General features: G+C 32.5%; 5 protein-coding genes across 5 annotated transcripts; 2 read left to right on the top strand and 3 right to left on the bottom strand.

Annotated features, from left to right (window-relative positions):
* The first annotated feature begins 568 nt into the window (after window positions 1–568).
* Window positions 569–2972, top strand: LOC112797849 (F-box protein At5g39250). The gene is made up of 2 exons (XM_025840957.2): window positions 569–873; window positions 2000–2972. The coding sequence occupies exon 2, from the start codon at window positions 2013–2015 to the stop codon at window positions 2766–2768; it is 756 nt and encodes a 251-aa protein (XP_025696742.1). The 5' UTR covers window positions 569–873; window positions 2000–2012; the 3' UTR covers window positions 2769–2972.
* A 1167-nt stretch (window positions 2973–4139) lies between these two features.
* Window positions 4140–5489, bottom strand: LOC112794478 (expansin-A22-like). Its single transcript, XM_025836482.1, has 2 exons — window positions 5357–5489; window positions 4140–4762 (listed from the first exon to the last, which is right to left on the bottom strand). Exons 1-2 carry the CDS (start codon window positions 5487–5489, stop codon window positions 4140–4142), a joined length of 756 nt encoding a protein of 251 aa, XP_025692267.1.
* A 2027-nt stretch (window positions 5490–7516) lies between these two features.
* On the bottom strand, window positions 7517–10979 carry LOC112797848 (biotin carboxyl carrier protein of acetyl-CoA carboxylase 1, chloroplastic). Its single transcript, XM_025840956.3, has 7 exons — window positions 10472–10979; window positions 9330–9383; window positions 9031–9203; window positions 8595–8916; window positions 8369–8440; window positions 7980–8045; window positions 7517–7858 (listed from the first exon to the last, which is right to left on the bottom strand). Exons 1-7 carry the CDS (start codon window positions 10631–10633, stop codon window positions 7835–7837), a joined length of 873 nt encoding a protein of 290 aa, XP_025696741.1. The 5' UTR covers window positions 10634–10979; the 3' UTR covers window positions 7517–7834.
* Window positions 10980–11799: 820 nt separating this feature from the next.
* LOC112797847 (small ribosomal subunit protein eS19z) lies at window positions 11800–13488 on the top strand. Its single transcript, XM_025840954.3, has 4 exons — window positions 11800–12107; window positions 12674–12764; window positions 12888–13071; window positions 13213–13488. Exons 1-4 carry the CDS (start codon window positions 12024–12026, stop codon window positions 13283–13285), a joined length of 432 nt encoding a protein of 143 aa, XP_025696739.1. The 5' UTR covers window positions 11800–12023; the 3' UTR covers window positions 13286–13488.
* A 278-nt stretch (window positions 13489–13766) lies between these two features.
* Window positions 13767–16538, bottom strand: LOC112797846 (microtubule-destabilizing protein 60). Its single transcript, XM_025840953.3, has 8 exons — window positions 15408–16538; window positions 15194–15239; window positions 14997–15092; window positions 14779–14898; window positions 14547–14645; window positions 14288–14347; window positions 14098–14192; window positions 13767–13989 (listed from the first exon to the last, which is right to left on the bottom strand). The coding sequence occupies exons 1-8, from the start codon at window positions 16418–16420 to the stop codon at window positions 13887–13889; spliced, it is 1632 nt and encodes a 543-aa protein (XP_025696738.1). The 5' UTR covers window positions 16421–16538; the 3' UTR covers window positions 13767–13886.
* Window positions 16539–17847: the final 1309 nt, after the last annotated feature.

The raw sequence follows: 17847 nt of genomic DNA, 5'->3' as shown, positions 1-17847 counted from the left end.
TGATAGAAATTGGGAAACATTTTTAAACAGAGGAGATCATAGACCATTTTGTCCCCTGTTAGAGTTGTTAGGAACTATTTTGTCCTCCGTTAGAGTTAACGGAATAAAGAACTTAAGTGACTGACGAAATTAATTGTTAGGGACCAATCGAGTAATTAATTTTAGTTAGAGACTAAAGTGTGTGGTCTGAAATTCTTTGAGGATCAAAATGAATATATACTCATAAATATCAGAAGTTATTGAGAGTTTGGATTTTAGATTGTAACCCTTAAATAGAGCTCAGATTGACGATAGATTAATCCTCAACTTGTCGAATTAGGAGATAGCATAAATAACAAAAATACTTAGATTAATCTAGTAGTTAGTTTACTAATTTGTTATTAAAAAAATTTTTCCTGCAGCGTTCCCATAAATTCATTTTTATTCTATTCATATTATGATATATCGGAAAGTGATTAGTTTAGAAAACGTAAAAATAAATTTAAATTTTAAATCTAATATTAGATAAAAAAAAAAAAGATAGCTACATTAATAATGTATCAGTATCACAACATAAATTAAAAAAATTATTTAAGGTTGGATTAACCAAGAAATTCTCCGTACATTTGTTAATTTACCGAATTTGCGCTTTCCGTCTTACCCTTTCGCACTCTCTCTCTCTCTCTCGACACAGTCTCATGGTTTTCATTGCTCTCTGATTTTTCCTTTTCTCTCCTTTTGACTGCGATGATATCTCTTCTCACACTTCGAACCTAAACCAAATCAAGCATTGTTCCTCTTGTTGCATCTATTGTGATTTAGGGTTTCAGCATTCCCAATCCCCACCATCAACCTCTCTCCGATCTCTATTCAGATCTTCTCACGCATTCAACGGTTTCATCTCGCTCTCTCTCTCTCTCTAGCAAATTTTTTTATTTTGTATTCTTCAGTTTGTTTTTCCCCCTTGATTCTGATTTCGATTGTGTTGTGTTGTTTTCTTCAATTTTGTTTTTTAGGACAATTGTTTGGTCATCGCGATTTTTTTTTATTATTATTGTTATGCTTGGATGCGTTTTGGTTGAAGCTGTGGGATGTGGAGGCTGAAATGCTTTGTTCTACTTTGAGTCAAAGTGCTATAAAACTGAATCAACTAGGAAAAAAAATAGAGGGGAAAAAACCTTTTTTTTGTTCTAATTAAATTAATCAAAATAGATGGTTGCTGTTGTTCATGTATGTTGATTGGTTTTGATTCTGATGTTTGTGATTCGTGGTGGCATCATCTTTAATGACACTCTGATTAAATTACTCAATCTGTATTGGCTTGGAATTTCGCAATGGAAATCTTCAGTTAGGGCTCATGTTTCATTTGCGATTTGTCAATCATGTGGTTTGTTCAATGTTGATTCTGGTGTGCTTGTTTGAGTATTTAGGAAATTTGTAGCTGAAAATAAAAATTAGACTCAATCAATTTACAGTTGCTTGATAGAGTAACAAAATATGAGGATAAATATAAAAATATATATGCTTCTTTTTTGTAGCAAAATGCTGATTTGTCTCTGGTTCCCACCTATGTAACCAAACATACCCTTTTTAACGGGGTTAAAAAAAGTTAGTAAAAGCTGATGCAAGATATTTGCTTTGTTATAGAGCAATTTACTGGAATGGAGCATTATGAATTTTCTGTTACTGGAGTTGTATCTCACTTTTCCAGAGAATATACTGTCCTAGTAACTGTATTTTACTGTTCCAGATGATCCAGTCCCTCACAACTTCATTACTTTTATCTCGATTACATTGTGTTTCTAAATATACAAAAATTAAATTATTTCGTGGTAGAGTTATACTTTCGAAGTACTTAATATATACATGATTGAGCGAAGTAATGCTGTTATACTGTATACTTCAATTCGAGAGATTATTATACAGTCTTTAGGAATCCTTCAGTTGTTTATGTTTTATTGTTCATTGTAGTGAATGTCTGAATGATCATTAATTAATTTACTCCATTTTTTAATTGCAGCTTGCAACTGTGAATGGCATTTGAGGAGGTTTTGAAGGCTGTCTTCCCGTTACTGGATGGCGCTGACCTTGCTTCTTGTATGGCTGTTTCTAAGCAGTGGAGAGACATAGCTAGCGATGATTATTTATGGAAATGTCTTTGTTCCAACAGATGGCCTTCAATGTGCAAGCGTCCTAACCCACCATCTGTAACCTACTATAAGTTATATCAAACTTTTTGTAGGCGCCAGCACCGAAGAACTCTCCTCCCACCAAGAATTTCTTTCGACGATTTAGAGTTCTTCATTGACATTTGGGCTGAAACCACATTGCTCTTCTCAGAAGTGGTCCCTGGGTCTGTCCTTCAACCTGGGTTTAAGATTCCACCATCTGGAGTATGTGACTTGCTCAAGTTTCACCTGGAGGGTTCTGAGTACAAGATGACATTACCTGTTGAGCCTCGATTTACCATCCCTGCAGGACAAAATCAGAATGTAAGTGTCTCTGTGATGGTTGGTCGAAAGGATTCGAATAAGGTTGCTCGCATCATAAACAAGTCCATGTTCGATTACATTGATCGGTCTTCGTACAGAGCCTTGGCGTTTGACTACCTAGACATATCCCCTGTATACCCTTTTTTATCCGGCATCCGGGCATGGATCTCGTTGCTGTTTATGGAAGATGGGAATGAAGAGGTGATTGATGTATTTGGGATCCAAATGGATTTCTGTGATGTGGCAAACTCAAAGGAAGAAGTCCTTTGGCTATTGGACATGCTTGATTGGAAGTGAGCGTTTATCATTGTGATGTCCAATATTGCAACAGAAATTGAACATCATTGCTGTATGCTAATTTCTTGTCTATTGTTGATATGGGTGCCTTGCATGGATTGCCGTGTTTATATCCACTTTCTAAGTATGTTTTAGTATGTATATCCTTAACACAGTTAATTGTCGTCAAATAAAAAAACTATAAGACTATATTTGATTCACTCACTGACAAGGGTACGAAGTTGAGCTAATTTTTAACGCATAATGAGTTCGAATTTTCTATAGTGAGATGTCTATATTGGAATTAGGGCTCAAAGTGAGTCAAGTCGGCTCGAGTTTGACTCGTTAATAATTTGATGTTAATAAATTGATAAGCTAAATTCGTGAGTTTGACTCGTTAATAATTTGATGTTAATAAATTGATAAGCTAAATTCGTGAGTTCATGAACTGCGTTTTGAGTCTGAAATTGAGTTTGAAATTGAGTTTATAAATTAAATGAGTTTAGTTTGAGTTTGGATAAATTTAACCCATTAGCTCGTGACCTGATTTGATTATATATATTAAACTATTAATACACATATCCTATATATATTTAATTTATATATTGTAGGTTGAATGGATGATAAAATAGAATGCAACAAATCTAATTAAATTGTTCACGATAGAAGAGGATAAGAGAAACACATTTATATATTAATGTTCTCAATTATTTAAAATTTTATAGTCATTTTTTATATATAATTTTGATTTAGGACATAAATAAAAATTTTATAATTAATAGAAGACAATATAAAAAATTGTTTTTTTAATATTTTTTTAATGTATATAAATTATAAGTTATTGATATAGAATTATAAATTATGTTTTTGTTATTTGTGTTACTGAGTTTTTTGGTGAGCTGAACTTGAGCTGAACTTTAACTTAAAAAATAAGTTCAATTATTAATGAGTCGAGTCGTGAGTCAAACTTAATTTTCGTGAGTCGAGTTTCATCTTGGTCTAGCTCGATTCAGCTCGATTCACTTTCCGTCTAAATTGAAATTGATTTGATTTGTAAATTTTATGGATTTATTTTATAATTAATTGCAAATCACTTTATTTTCTTAGAGGATATTATTAGAATTATTTAGTATTTTAAAAATATATCAGGTCGTTCATTATACTCGAATCAGAAAAAAAAAAAAGGAATGAAATATCGTATAAAATCAAAGAATTAGGCTGAGAAATGGCCTAGTAAATGATACACAATGCAAATGAGAGACACCTTGAATTTATTTATTTATTTGTAGTGTGGTATTCAAAGGTGATGGAATAATATAGATATAGAATATATACTTGATGACAGTAATTAACAACATTACATTATACTTAGGTAATGAATTGAAGAGGGCACTAAAAGTTGGTTGCGGCCTCAAAAGTTTGTCCAAGTCGCCAACTGGGAGGAGCAACATTATTAAACGTCAACGTTTTGCCATCACTAGTTGTAACCATAAAAGACAATGCTTGTCCATTCAATGGAGTACCAGTTTGCCAATTTTGCCCCCAATTACGTGTCATAGGAATCCATGCACGTGTGGTTGAACCTGCTATTTTAACATTTGTAACATCACCAGCATTTGCAACATTAAAAACCAACACTAGCAACCAATGAGGGTTACCCTTCAACTCAAACTTGACACCACCATGTTTAATGCATGGAGTGCGCCTATAACGAACTGGGATTATCCCTGCTTTGTAGTTTGCTATTGTTGTGAACATTTTCATGGACAAATCGAAGTGCTTTTGTGGAGGGTTACACCATGGTGGACGACCTTTTTCGTTAGTTGGAGGACAAAAATTTGTTGCTGTTACTTTGATTGTTCCTGCACCCTTAATACACCATTGTGGATCATTCACACATTGGATCTCAAAACATGCACCACATGTTAGTCCACGGTTGAATAGAGCAGTGCTTAGTGCTGTGTTTGCAAGTCCATACCCTTGTTCAAATAAATTCCCATATCCACATGCACCATCTGGATAATCACAAAAATCAAAACAATAATCAAGTTTTTTTTTTTTTTTTTTTTTTTTACCAAAGATAGGAGACTCGAACTCCCAATTTCTTAATTGAGTATGAAAGACTATGTCATTTGAGCTATAACTCATTGTCCAATAATCAAGTTTTTACTTAAGTAGTTTATCAAAAGTTAATTTTTAAAAGATAGATGTCTAAAAGTTGTAGCACTTATATTCGATAAATTAATCTAAAAATAATTTTCAACAAACACAAGTGATAATAAATGTATTTAATAAAATAGTTTTTAAAAATTGAATAACGCCATGTAGGCATAAATATAAAATTAAATTTAAATATTTACTAAATATAAGCTAACTTTAAAAATACTTCATTTTATGTTTTTAAAAATATTTCTAACTTTAATTATAAATTTAAATGTATGATTTTTTTTATTTATTAAATACAAAATAAAGTATTTATAAATTTTACCAAAAACAAAGCGTGAATATTACATGCATGCATGATGCATGCACATGAATCATGATAGTATGCTATGATTGAGTAGCATGGTCTAAAATTGTGATTGCAATCCAATGTTGCAGTTACTTACTCATGGTTTCTCCACCTTGCATGTCACCATAGAATGTTGCATGAGCATCATACCAATTACCATCAATGGCACCTGAAATGGCTAAGGAATACATGAAAATGACCAAAGGAACCAAACAACGAGACGTAGCCATAGCCATAGTCATAAACATATATGCCTCTTTTATAATAGAATGAAAACTATATATACGATGATATGATTATAGTAAAATTAACGGTTTAATTTGTGTTATGAATTAAGGCTATTAGTATTTCTTATAGGAGAATCAAGATAATATTTAAACCACAAATTAGATTTGTGAGAAGGTTTAGAAGTATATGATTTTTGTATGAATTACAGGCGGAATATATAGGGTTTGTTTGGGTGAGTTTTTAAAAAAGAATTTTTTTTTATTTATTTTTTTAGAAGATCTTATATAAAAATAAAAGTAATTTTATGTTTAGATATTTTATACAAAAAAAATTTTATTTATTAATTATATTTAGGTATAATAATATAAAGTACTTTTTTGTTTATTTATTACATAAAAAGTATTTTTTTTTAAAAAAATCTTTTAAAAAAATGTAAATTACAACTTCTCAAAAAAAATATTTTTTTATTTTTCTAGTACTTTTATTTTTATTACTAAAAATTTGCCAAATATGATAAAAAATAAAAAAATCTTTTTTTATTAAAAAAATATATTTTTTATCAAAATAATAACCCCAAATAAGCACATAAAATGTAAGTTTCCGTACTTTAAAGAGAAAATAATATTACAAAAATAAAATTATTAAATTAGAGAGAATATTCTATTTAAGTAAAGTATTTTATAAATATATCATATAGGATTATAAAAAATTTGAAAAAGATATAAAATATTTAATTTTATATATGACAAAAGCATTAACAGATTAGTGCGTCTAGTGGAACTTGCCATTTACATCAGATTCGTAATAATCTAAAATAATAAAAGAAAATAATTGGTCATTAATAGAATAGAGAAACCTAAGTTGATAGCTATGCATATGTGATAAGATCTTAGTAAGGCATGAGGTCTCAAGTTTCTCGGAATTGAATTAATTTGAATAACATTTGATTCCTTTCCAGTTTCCATTCTTTTCCATTTATGTTGAAATGAGGCATATCCTTTGGCCAATTTTGGTACTTTAAACACGACAAACCAGAGTTAATTTGTTGCAATGTCCAAGGCAAATTTCTTTTTGTAAGAGTGAAGACCTCATTTTATATTTGATAAATAAAAAGGGCTTCTACTTCTAGTTTTTAAAAGTTAACAATATTTTTAAAAATATTTAAGAAGATATTTTAAAATTAACTTATAATTATCAAAAATTAAAAAAATCTAATACTTTTATCAAAAGTTATTTTTAGTTTGATTTATTAAATAAAGGTACTAGAATTCTTATAAAATTATCTTGTAAAACTAATTTTGATACGTTATAGTGTTATACTCAAAAAAAAAAAAAAAAAACTTTTTCAAAGAAAACCTAATTCTAAAAGTGGCAAACGGGCTTAATCTCGCTGGTCAGCCCGTGTAACCCGCCAATTAGAAAATTGAGACAGCCACACGTTAAAAGTTCGCTTAAATCGTAAGTTTTGGCGGGGTGGGACGGACTTTTTCGCTGGGTTTAAAATTTTGTTGAAAATGTTCTAATTTAGTCTTTTAGATTATATTTTACGTTTGATTGATTATGTTATAAACTTGTAGATGTTTAATTATATATTTTGGACAATATTTATTTTACTTTCGATAATGTTAGTTTTATTATTTTATTTCAAAACATTTGGTTTAAGATTATGTTTATTACATATTTATAATTATAAAGATTTCAATGTTTATTAATTTAAAAATTATAATTTTTTTATGTCTTTAAAAATTATAAATTTATTAAAATAATTATAAAATGATATATATTATTTAATATTTTTTTAGTAATTTATATTATTTAATACTTAATAATAAAAAAAAGGAGATTTGTGCGAACTTAGCCCGCCAACCCACTGTTAAGCGGGACAGAGTGAAATTTTAAAACCATCTCATCTTGACAAAACAAAAAAAAAAAGACAGCCTCATTAGCGCGGGGCGAGGCGGGCTTTTGGCGGGGCAGGATAGGCTTCTCTGCTTGCCACCCCTGTCTAATTCTATACAAGATTCAAACCTTTCACTATTTTTGTATCATAGTAATCTGTGTAAGTATAATAGTTGAATACAAGACATCAAGTTAATGAATTGACATAAACCAATAAATAGTAAAAGAAGAAAGTGTTATTGGACAGTGATTTGGCTCTTATGTCTAAAATGTCTCTTTGAATAAACGGACAGAGTGAATTTTCCTTAAAAGTAGGAAAAAACATTATCACACAAGAAATTTCTGAACAATAACAATGAATAATTTAAATCATGTAGTGCCAGACATGTTATCTAGCAATGCAGGTTCCCACAGCTCCAACCAAATTAAGCTCTCTTTTTCCTGGTACTCATGGTACTATTACCAAAAGAGGCTGCATGGACCACAACAAATTCAGTTAGACAAATGATGTACAAAGTTCCGCGGGGCGGGGGGGGGGGGGGGGAGAGAGAGAGAGAGAGAGAGAGAGAGAGTGTGTGTGTGCGTGCACTTACCGTGTCGACGCTGACTGGTTTACCATCCTCGGCAATTATCTCAGTTATTGTTCCAGATTGATCAGCCTGGGAAGCAAAGAATGAGGAGACAGAAGAATTTGGGAGTTTTGGTTATATTGGACTATATGAGTTTATGTATATATCTATGTAGAATTATATTAATCTATATAAGGATTCAACAAATCTCCAGAATAAATGAGAAGCCAAACAATGATAATATTATTATTAAAAACATACATTAGAAGAATAAAATATTTCTTCCATATCAAAATAATCATCAATTTGAACAAAGTCATCAATTGTCTTGAACTCTTGATACATTAATTTTTCCATTTTGTTTAAATTGACAGTTATTTTGAAACAGAGATATAAAAGGACAGCACAAATACCTCAATTTCATTCATCAGTTTCATAGCCTCAACAATGCAAATAACCTGCCCTTTCTGCACCTTATCTCCCACCTGAAAGATCAGAATGAAATGAGGCACCAATTATGTAAACATGGTAATAATTAGTTCTAACTATAGTAGTCTATTTGTATAATGGGCTAATGGCACCTTGAAAGAAGTGCAATATCTAAATCACATTTGTTTATACAGTCATGTTGACACATACCTTGACAAATGGCGGTTCACCAGGTGCTGGACTACGATAAAAGGTCCCAGCCATTGGACATTTCAGGGGTGGATGAGATGACCTGCTTGCTTTTGCAGGTGGTGGTAAGGCAGGTGCTGCTTTTGAAGGTGCAGCGCTTGCAGGAGCAGGAGCAGCAGCAGCTGGTGGCGGTGGTGAAGGCATAGAAGGATATGTAGGATAAGGAAAAGACACCGGAGCTACCATGGCCGGTGGAGGCTCCAAAGCTTCCTTTTTCCTTATCATGAGCTCGCAGTCGGCCTGCTTAAGTTGTAGCTCAACGATATCTCTAGAATCCACAAGTCTTCCCATGAAAATAATATATATAAGTATTTAGAAATATTGCAAAGCCTAATGTTCATAAGAGAACAAAAATGTCAACATACGAGTCTACACAGCATGTGGCATATGGTCTTACTTGACAAGGTCTGAAACTTGATTCATGAATGCAGACATGGAAGCTGGATCTGCAAAAGTGCTTGGCCCAGCAGGTTTCCTGTTTTCGTCGTCTTTCTCTTTTGATGAAGAAGCAGGTATAGGTCCATTGACAAGTGCAGGTGCAGAGTTTGAAGAATTTTCAAGAGTAACAACCTACAATATACAAAGCAGCAGTGGTGCTAATCGTAATTCAATCTTATATAAGAACTAATTTGCACAGAAGGATTAGCACCCTCTTGTGACAATTTTCATTCGAACAGAAACTTGATCTGAACTGACCTCTTTAGGCTGTGCTTGACACTTCAAGGCAGAAAATTTCTTTGTATTAAGGCACTGCAGGACATGACATTAACAATTGAGTATTTAAATAATCAGGAAGGAAAGGTATAGATACAAAACCTCTGACACTAGTTTATTGTAGTATTTAATGATTAAAAAAAGAACATAAAAAATAAAAAGCTGAAAATACTTTGGTCTGTACCATTTCTTCAGTTTTAAGCACATTATGAACTCATGACTAAACTATGTCTGTAGTGACCTATGCGCTTTCATTCACAAATGCAACCCAGATCCATCAAATATAATTGAAATAGTGTATTCCAGTGCTAAAAAAACGAATGGAAAAAAAATGAAACTATATTATACACATTACATAAGCATAAAAAATTAATAGAAATCTACATCACAAATGTGCATATTAGAAATGTAAACCCAAAAATAATGGGAAGCTTCAGGATATAATGCTTCCAAATATAGGAAATAGTCTTAGCAGAAACATTTATCACCTACTAATAGAACTCTATCCTTGCATTAGATATTGTTATTCTTCTTTATGTCTACAGTTTCCAAATGTGAGAGTAAGCCTTTTATGCTTAGCAATAAATTATGATGTCAAAATAAAATAGCTATATTGATATTCCTATTCCTTCATGAACATTCAGATACCTGATTTAAAGGATCTTATAAAATATGTTAAAAGCTTCACCCTTTACCTTTTATATCAAAGAAAAGTTAGTTACCTTGTTTAATTTCCAAAAGTAAAGGAGTCTCAATGTGGAAAAGACACTGATAATGGGTCACACTAATTTATGCCAAACACAATAGAATTGCTAAAATGAGAACATAGACAACAATTAACAACTGATAAATGCTAAAAAAGAAACAAGTTAACTGCACGGCACCCAAATTTCTTAATTCAGCCAATAAACTTGAAAACTATCTCTTACCTTCAAATCAAGGCTTCAAACCTTCACTATCGAAATTGAAGGTGATAGAATATAATCAAAATTGAACATTCTATAGCGACATTTTCAGCTTCAAAACCATAGAATCAAAATCTCAAACATGTAATCTACATAAACCAGGCACGACAAAGGAACAAAAAAACAATCACATTTGGAATCAGAACAAATCACACACACCTGAACCCCAATTGAGTTTGAATCACAAACCAAAGATCCAAATGACTGGGATTTCTTCAATCCCAACCCAGCCACGTGCATGTTCCGTTGTGTGGTCTGAGAGTTCAATCCCAAATGTGAAAAAGAGAGACACTTGGGACAAGGGATAGTGCAAGACGCCATTTTGAACAAACCCCACAAATCAAAAACCGATTAATGACAGTGTGATCTAGCAAAATGGGTGAGCGAGAATATAAGAATTCTTTGTGGCGATGAGGTCGAAGAAGGAATGGAGAATGGTGTGCGAGGAAATGGAGAAAAGCTTGCAATGAATGATGGAAACTACAAAGGAGGAACACTGGTTTTAACAGTGTGTGGCTTTGGTTTCGATGATTCCAATGAAAAGGTAAGAAAACATCAGCGTCACGGTTTCAACTTTCGAGTTTCAACTAACTTGGAACAATAAAATCCTAACTTTGCTAGCTCACTGTCTTTTGCATTTGTTGTCTCTTTTTCTTAGGGGAACGCTAGAAATCGCTAGCCTAATTTTTTTATTTAATACTATCAAAAGAATTCATTAATTTCCTTAATCAAGTAGTAAAGAAAAGAGAGAAATAAAGAGATGTATCTTTATACTAGTTTAATTATTGCTCATGGTGTTATTTGATTGATTTAGTTAACTTTTAATTTAAACATAAGTTATTAAGTATATTTTAGTAAGAATAATATTATACATCTAAGTTTTTTTTTGTTAATTAAATCTAATTAATTGGTCTAATATAATAAAAATCAATTATAACTAATACTATTTTAAGTTTTATTATTTAATTTAATTAGATTTAGTTTATAAAAAAATTAAATATATAATAATAATAGTATCAATTTATTATGCATCAAGTGACACCCATTGCATTATATTATTTCCCATCTTTTATATGATGTTACATGTTAGATACATAGCTTTCACCGTATCTATGTCTTTATAATACTTGCACTGTTGCACAGAAGCATTATCCAATTAATAACTATGTTAACTAAAATTAATTATTAAAATAATAATTATTATAAAATATATATTAAAAATAAATAAAATTATATATATTTATATATAAATATACAATAATTAATTTTTTTATAATGATTTTAGTATGAAATAATATTTTTTACAGCTAATAAATATTTTATATTGATCTCAGTCGTCTTTTTTCAAAATATTCTGATTATAACATATAATACTTTTTTTTGTCAAACATAGTGTTTAATAAAAAAAAATTTACACTAATCACGTAAAACAATTTTACCAAATTATCTAATATTATATTGTCACGAAATATTCTTTTCAATAATGTTTTTGCTATTAAGCAGAATTGGTGAGGCCTAAAATTGTGAACACAAGCCCAATTGTAAATACCAATTACCGAAGTGGGTCGAATACTAAGAACAGAAAAAAAAACCCAGAAAGTAGGGTACAATAATGAAAGAAAAACCCTAACTAACCCAATTTTGATTCATATAAATACGAATCTGAAAGAAAGGAAGAAACTTTGTTCATGCCACGCACATTGATTCGGCAATGGCAACTTCGAGGACAGTGAAGGATGTCTCTCCTCACGAGTTTGTTAAAGCCTACGCTTCTCACCTTAAGCGTTCTGGCAAGGTAAATTACACTTTTGGCTTTCTAGTTCCTAATCTACTCACAAAAACAAAACATATTTCATGCCACTTAATGGGGTCCTCGAAAGTCCTGATTTTGCTTCTTGTTATTCTCTAAAGAGTCCTTTTTTTTCTTTTTATTTCTACAATTTTTAGTTCTTTTTTAGTCATTTTATTTTGGGAGAAACAAAATCTGCTTTTGTCGATAATAATTACTGCTAATATCACTTTCAAAATCTCTCAAGATTCCTTTGTGACAAATTATGTGCTTAAATTGCACATTATCTTATTAACGATGTTAGTTGAACTTAGGATGTTTATTGTGGATAACTTTGATTGGTGTAGCTGTAACTTTTGGATGTGTAATTATCCATAAGGCCTTTTATTCTCCTAGACAGAATGATCCAATTTGTGGTGCTTCTATGATGGTCAATTAACTTAATGTAGTTGCCAAAAGCAAATTTTTGTTTAGATAATCCTTTCATATGTGTTGGATTGCTAGTTTAATTTATATAATCACTCCTGTGTTTCTTCATAGAATTTTTGTATCTTGCTCTTGAACATGTACAGATGGAGCTTCCTGAATGGACAGATCTTGTAAAAACTGCTAGGTTTAAAGAGCTTGCTCCCTATGATCCTGATTGGTACTTTATTAGAGCAGGTAAGGTTGCTAGTGTACTTGATTGTACATGTGCTAGCATGAGATTTTGTGTTTGCCTATACTGTTTCATAAACTGTCTTTTTTACATAATTTTAGACTGGTATAGTTAAATTTTCATTACAGCTTCTATGGCAAGAAAGATCTATCTGAGAGGTGGTCTTGGTGTTGGTGCTTTCAAGAGGATTTATGGTGGTAGCCAGAGGAATGGAAGCCGCCCCCCACATTTCTGCGAGAGCAGTGGTGCTATTGCTAGACACATTTTGCAACAGCTGGAAAGCATGACCATTATTGAGGTTGATCCAAAAGGGTAAGTTGTGTGTTGCGAAGTAACAGTCTGCCTCAACACTTCATCTTTTATGTTATTTCTTCATCAAACACAAAAGAACATAAGAATGAATATTTATTTCCATCTTGGTTCTGAAACTGATTTATGCCTGTCGTATTTCAGGGGTAGGAGAATAACTTCAAACGGACGAAGAGATCTTGACCAAGTAGCTGGGAGAATTGTGGTTGCTCCTTGAGAATGGCATCATACTATTGGGAACTGATGGTGGCCCTCTACTAGGATTTAATTTTGCTCGGGGACTATCTTTTTTTTTTCATCTGTCTGTATCCATTCTAGTTTGGAGTTTTGGGTGAGGTTTTGTTTAAAATTACCTTGTTATCACGTGTAAGACTGAAACAAATTGAGTTATATTAAAAGAGTTGTGCATTTTTGGTTTAATATTTAAGGAATATATTACTAAAATTGGATCTTGAATTATGCCGGAACACTGCTCTTAAATCTATGAAAAATAATTAAATTCCCTGAGTGCATCAGAGGAATGAAAATTTTTCGGAGTTTTCTCTTATTTGTATGGTGTTGTAGTGAAATCCGTTATCTTTGAGAACTGATGATTCATCTTGGACTTTTATTTCCTTAAAAAAGGTTCCGCATATATATCAATTTAACACTGTACAAAGATAACTACAATACAGTGGGCCAAGGCCAAATCAATAGGATGACTGAAAAGAATGCAACTACATTGGTTGCGCTCCGTGAAGAAAATTGAATATTGTTCACAGGACGACTGAAAAGAACACATCATTCAGTTATTATTATAACAAACAAAATTTGCAGATTTATGGACTCAATTCGCTCAAAGAGGATAAGCTACACTTGATCTTTTTGTGGTGTGGTATGTGAAACTGGGGCTCTCTAGGTATTGTTGGATTCTTCACAGACCTTGTACAAGGCAAAACAAACTAATGTGAGAGATACATTCAAATGAGTTTTTTCGATTGTACGTCTCTTTAGATTGCTAAATCATCATAGGACTATATCAACCCTTACCTCCTTGGAATAAAAGGCCTATCAAAATAAGGCATCGGTTGTGCTTTTGGAACAAGCTCCCTCCTTAACCTTTTGATTTCTTCTTCTTCTGCCATCTGTAGTTACATACAAAGAACCATCATTTAACGAAAGGAGTTAGTTATGTCAATGGTAGATTAGCACAGGAGTTATCTGAATAGTAATAGAGCACCTTTTGTTGCCTCTCCTTCTCCAATTTGTACTGCTCTATCAAACTCAATTTTTCTGCAACCTACATGATTCATGAATGGTTCAACATTTATCAAACAGTGTTCTATTGTCTACCGATTTGTATTTTTCTAAAAATGAAAGATGCTTGCAGTAGCGACAAATCTATGAAATATGGATCCAGAATTTACAATGATGCTGCTCATGACACAATATTACACTTAATGAAGCAAAATTAAACAAACGAAAATAAGAGTTGGTACCTGATGATCAAACTCAGCACGATCCATTGCCCGCACATCACTGTGAAGCTGCAGGTCAATCGGCTGTGTGATTTCTTTGACAGGAGGCTTTACCAAACACTGAAATATATATTAGCACAGAAGATAGTTGAGTAACTCAATACAGGCTATACAGCAAATGCAAGCATGTCACTGAAATGGAAAAAATATGAGTTGTGAACTGAACACAAGATTTTGAGAGCAAAATGGCCACCTCAGGTTCATCTGTTGTCCATGGAAGCCCTTGGGCTATTGGTATCCTTTGCTTCTCTTCCTCTGTCATCATTTCATGTATCTTCTTCACAAATTCTTCCTCTTTCACCTTCCCCCTTTCCTGCATTGAATTACAATATCCATGTTATTATCCAATTCAAAAATCAATGGAAAAATTATTCAATCAATCACAATTTGTTGCATCAGAATAGGCATTACCTCAGTTCTTAGCTTGAATGGTTTTTGGCTGGTGACTCTCAGCTGCTGCTTCTTCTTCCACCTGCTTCCCCCAAAGGTGCTAGTTGATTCCAAACTCTGAAAAAAGCAAATCCATTCAATTCAAATTTAGAAAACCCACATTTTCAATCAAATCTTCATTTTTTGCCCAAAAAAGGTAACCAAACCAGAAGACTTACATTTCTTCTGCTTCTTCTACCTCCATTAGAAGTCCTGTTAGATACACTGCAGTTTGAATAAAAAGTATAACAAACATCAACACAAACAGATAAATGCTACTATTAAATAAGTATTATAACATAGATACATATATATCATTTTGCACACACATCTGTATATCATTTATATATCAAACAAGAATTTTGGAATTGTAGTTATCAGTTATTGTCAAACCTTCCACGGCTGCTATCCCATGAACACGAAACTGAAGCCTTCGGATCCAAGCCAAGGCTCTCGGATGTGAGAATCGCCTGTGGCGGGCAAAATGAAGAAAAACCAGACACTTCCTGAGTTCTTTCAGTTGCATCATTAGGAAGTGGCAACCCTGGCAGTGCCCATCTCATAACCTTTCTCTTCACCTTATTCTCCTCTTTCTCTTGTGGCTCCTGTTCTTCCGCCGGCACCGCCTCGGCCAGTTGATCCTGATCCTGATCCTGATCTTTCTTTCCAGTGGTGGAAACAGTTAGGAGCTTCTCAAATGCCTTGACCAAATGCATCACCTTGCCTGGCCCAGCTTCAGGAACACTCTTCCTTGCTTCGTCCATCAACTTCTCCCTCCTCCTCTTCACAGCCAAATCAACAACATTCCCCAATCCACCACAATCCTCTCCTGTGACTTCTTCTTGTTGTCGTTGTTCTTCTTCAATGATCACTCTCTCAATCTCAGCAGCTCCATCTTCTTGCTCTTGTTCTTGTTCTTGTGCTTGCTTGTTCTTGAAGAACTCTTCCTGTGACTTCCTGAGATTCTGGTAAGCCACACAGAGACACTTGTTGTTCTTGTTGCTCTCTTTGCACTTACAAAACGACAGCGTTGAGTTTGAACCCCGATCACCATCACCACCACTCCCCTCGAACTTCTTGTTCTTATTCTTCTTTGCAACAACGAACTTCCTCTGCCTGATCTTGTTCTTCTGAACGGAATTCACGGAATTCACAACACCCTCCTTTGCTGCTGAGGATTGTGGCTTCTTCTGTGACTTGGAACACGATTTCTTCACAACAGGTGAAGGAGAAGGAGAAGGAGAAGAAGAAGAACCACAAGGATTGGATAAGGGTTTGGAAAACGGAATGGTATTACTGTTAGGGTTGACATTCTCGGAATATTTGGAGGGTTCTTGATTCTTTGATCGGAAACCCCTGGCTGGAGTGGTTATTGGTGCGGCGGGATTATTGGTGGCCGTCTCCATCGGAAAATCCACCGGTTTAGGGTTAGGGTTGGGCGATGCAGGAAGAAGAAAATAGAGAGAGTAGTAAGTGGGTTTCGGGAAATCTGTGCGTTGTGAATGTTTGTTTGTTTGGTGTTTTGTGAAGTGAAGAAGAAGAGAAACACAAGATTGGAACGTTGAACGCAAGGCTCTGTTTCGTAACGGCTAGTTTTCCATTTTCTTTGCCAATTATTATTATTCATGTCAATCATATGATTTTTTTTCCAAAGAAATATATGAATTTACAAAGCAATATTGATTTATTAGGCAGATAATATCATTCATACAACAAATATTCTTAATATTCGTATAAAAAGATGAATATTATTAATTGCTAAAAATATTAATTTAAGATAATGTCTATTATTTTAACAAATTATAGTTCAAATTATAGTTCAAGTCTCACTTCTAACTTAAAAAAAATATAGATATAACAAAATTATTAATAAATTATGCAATTTAGCCGATAAAGCATTAAAAAGAGATAACAAAATAAAATAAAAAAGATCATTTTTTTTATTTCCTACGATAATTTAGTATTTTCGTATTCGAACTCCTGAGATTTATTTAAGTAGACTAATAAACTAATTATTAGATTAATTTAATTTTTTATTTTTTATTTATTTATTTTTTAGTTTGCATCAGAATATTCATCAAATTAAAAAGCCAATAACTAATTCCTTAGATATTATAAAAGTACAAAATGAACACCCTTCTAAATAAATAAATTCCATTTCTATTTTGTATCGAGCTCGAAAGAAATATTACAAAAAAAAACCCTCATCTATCTTTGCCAAAAACTTGCCTTGGTTTTTATTTTTTATTTTTAATAATCAAGATTACAAAGCTAATTTGATGTTTGTTTGGGTATATAGTTTTTGTAGATATTTTACACTATCAGCATTTTTTTCCCCTTCCTGCCTCTCTAGTGTGGTGGACTTGGACCATACTTGCCCAATTTACTAAATAGTTGGAGATGAAGCAACCTTATGTAGGCCTGTGGGACTTAGACCAAGAAAAAAGTCCTTAAGTCTAAGCTAATTAGGTGATAATCATACAAATTTTCTGAACTTTAGGCTTCATTTGTGGTCCAATTAAACATGATTATATTAATTAAGCCATGAATATGGTCAATGGCCTAACACTTGTTGAAAATGTGAGACAAGTCCATAGATTATGTTTGGTCCATTACCAAATCTATTCAACAATAAAAATATCTCTGTTTATTATAAAAAGAAAAAAGATATATACAAACCACGAGAATTTAGAAATTTTATAAAGACATTTCACTAAAATTGGCAGATAATTTTGTGTATCTTTTGCAAAGAAAAATAAAAACAAAGAAAGTGACATTTTTCTGTTATTAAGAAAAAATAAAAGAATTAATTCTTTCATTCATTCACTAAGAC

This window comes from Arachis hypogaea, chromosome 4 (assembly GCF_003086295.3).
Source record: "Arachis hypogaea cultivar Tifrunner chromosome 4, arahy.Tifrunner.gnm2.J5K5, whole genome shotgun sequence".
Classification (NCBI taxonomy): Eukaryota; Viridiplantae; Streptophyta; class Magnoliopsida; order Fabales; family Fabaceae; genus Arachis; species Arachis hypogaea.
This window is presented reverse-complemented; position numbering and strand designations above follow the sequence as displayed.

Coding starts and splice junctions, on each gene's coding strand:
- LOC112797849 (XM_025840957.2), top strand. CDS start 2,013: ATGGCATTTGAGGAGGTTTTGAAGGCTGTCTTCCCGTTACTGGATGGC.
- LOC112794478 (XM_025836482.1), bottom strand. CDS start 5,489: ATGGCTACGTCTCGTTGTTTGGTTCCTTTGGTCATTTTCATGTATTCC. Junction 4,763..5,356: donor GCAAGGTGGAGAAACCATGA/GTAAGTAACTGC, acceptor GTGATTATCCAG/ATGGTGCATGTGGATATGGG.
- LOC112797848 (XM_025840956.3), bottom strand. CDS start 10,633: ATGGCGTCTTGCACTATCCCTTGTCCCAAGTGTCTCTCTTTTTCACAT. Junction 9,204..9,329: donor GTCAAGCACAGCCTAAAGAG/GTCAGTTCAGAT, acceptor TGTATATTGTAG/GTTGTTACTCTTGAAAATTC. Junction 8,917..9,030: donor CAAGTTTCAGACCTTGTCAA/GTAAGACCATAT, acceptor TTTCATGGGAAG/ACTTGTGGATTCTAGAGATA.
- LOC112797847 (XM_025840954.3), top strand. CDS start 12,024: ATGGCAACTTCGAGGACAGTGAAGGATGTCTCTCCTCACGAGTTTGTT. Junction 12,108..12,673: donor ACCTTAAGCGTTCTGGCAAG/GTAAATTACACT, acceptor GAACATGTACAG/ATGGAGCTTCCTGAATGGAC. Junction 12,765..12,887: donor TTGGTACTTTATTAGAGCAG/GTAAGGTTGCTA, acceptor TTTTCATTACAG/CTTCTATGGCAAGAAAGATC.
- LOC112797846 (XM_025840953.3), bottom strand. CDS start 16,420: ATGGAGACGGCCACCAATAATCCCGCCGCACCAATAACCACTCCAGCC. Junction 14,348..14,546: donor GTGCTGAGTTTGATCATCAG/GTACCAACTCTT, acceptor TGAATCATGTAG/GTTGCAGAAAAATTGAGTTT. Junction 14,193..14,287: donor AGAAGGAGAGGCAACAAAAG/GTGCTCTATTAC, acceptor ATGTAACTACAG/ATGGCAGAAGAAGAAGAAAT.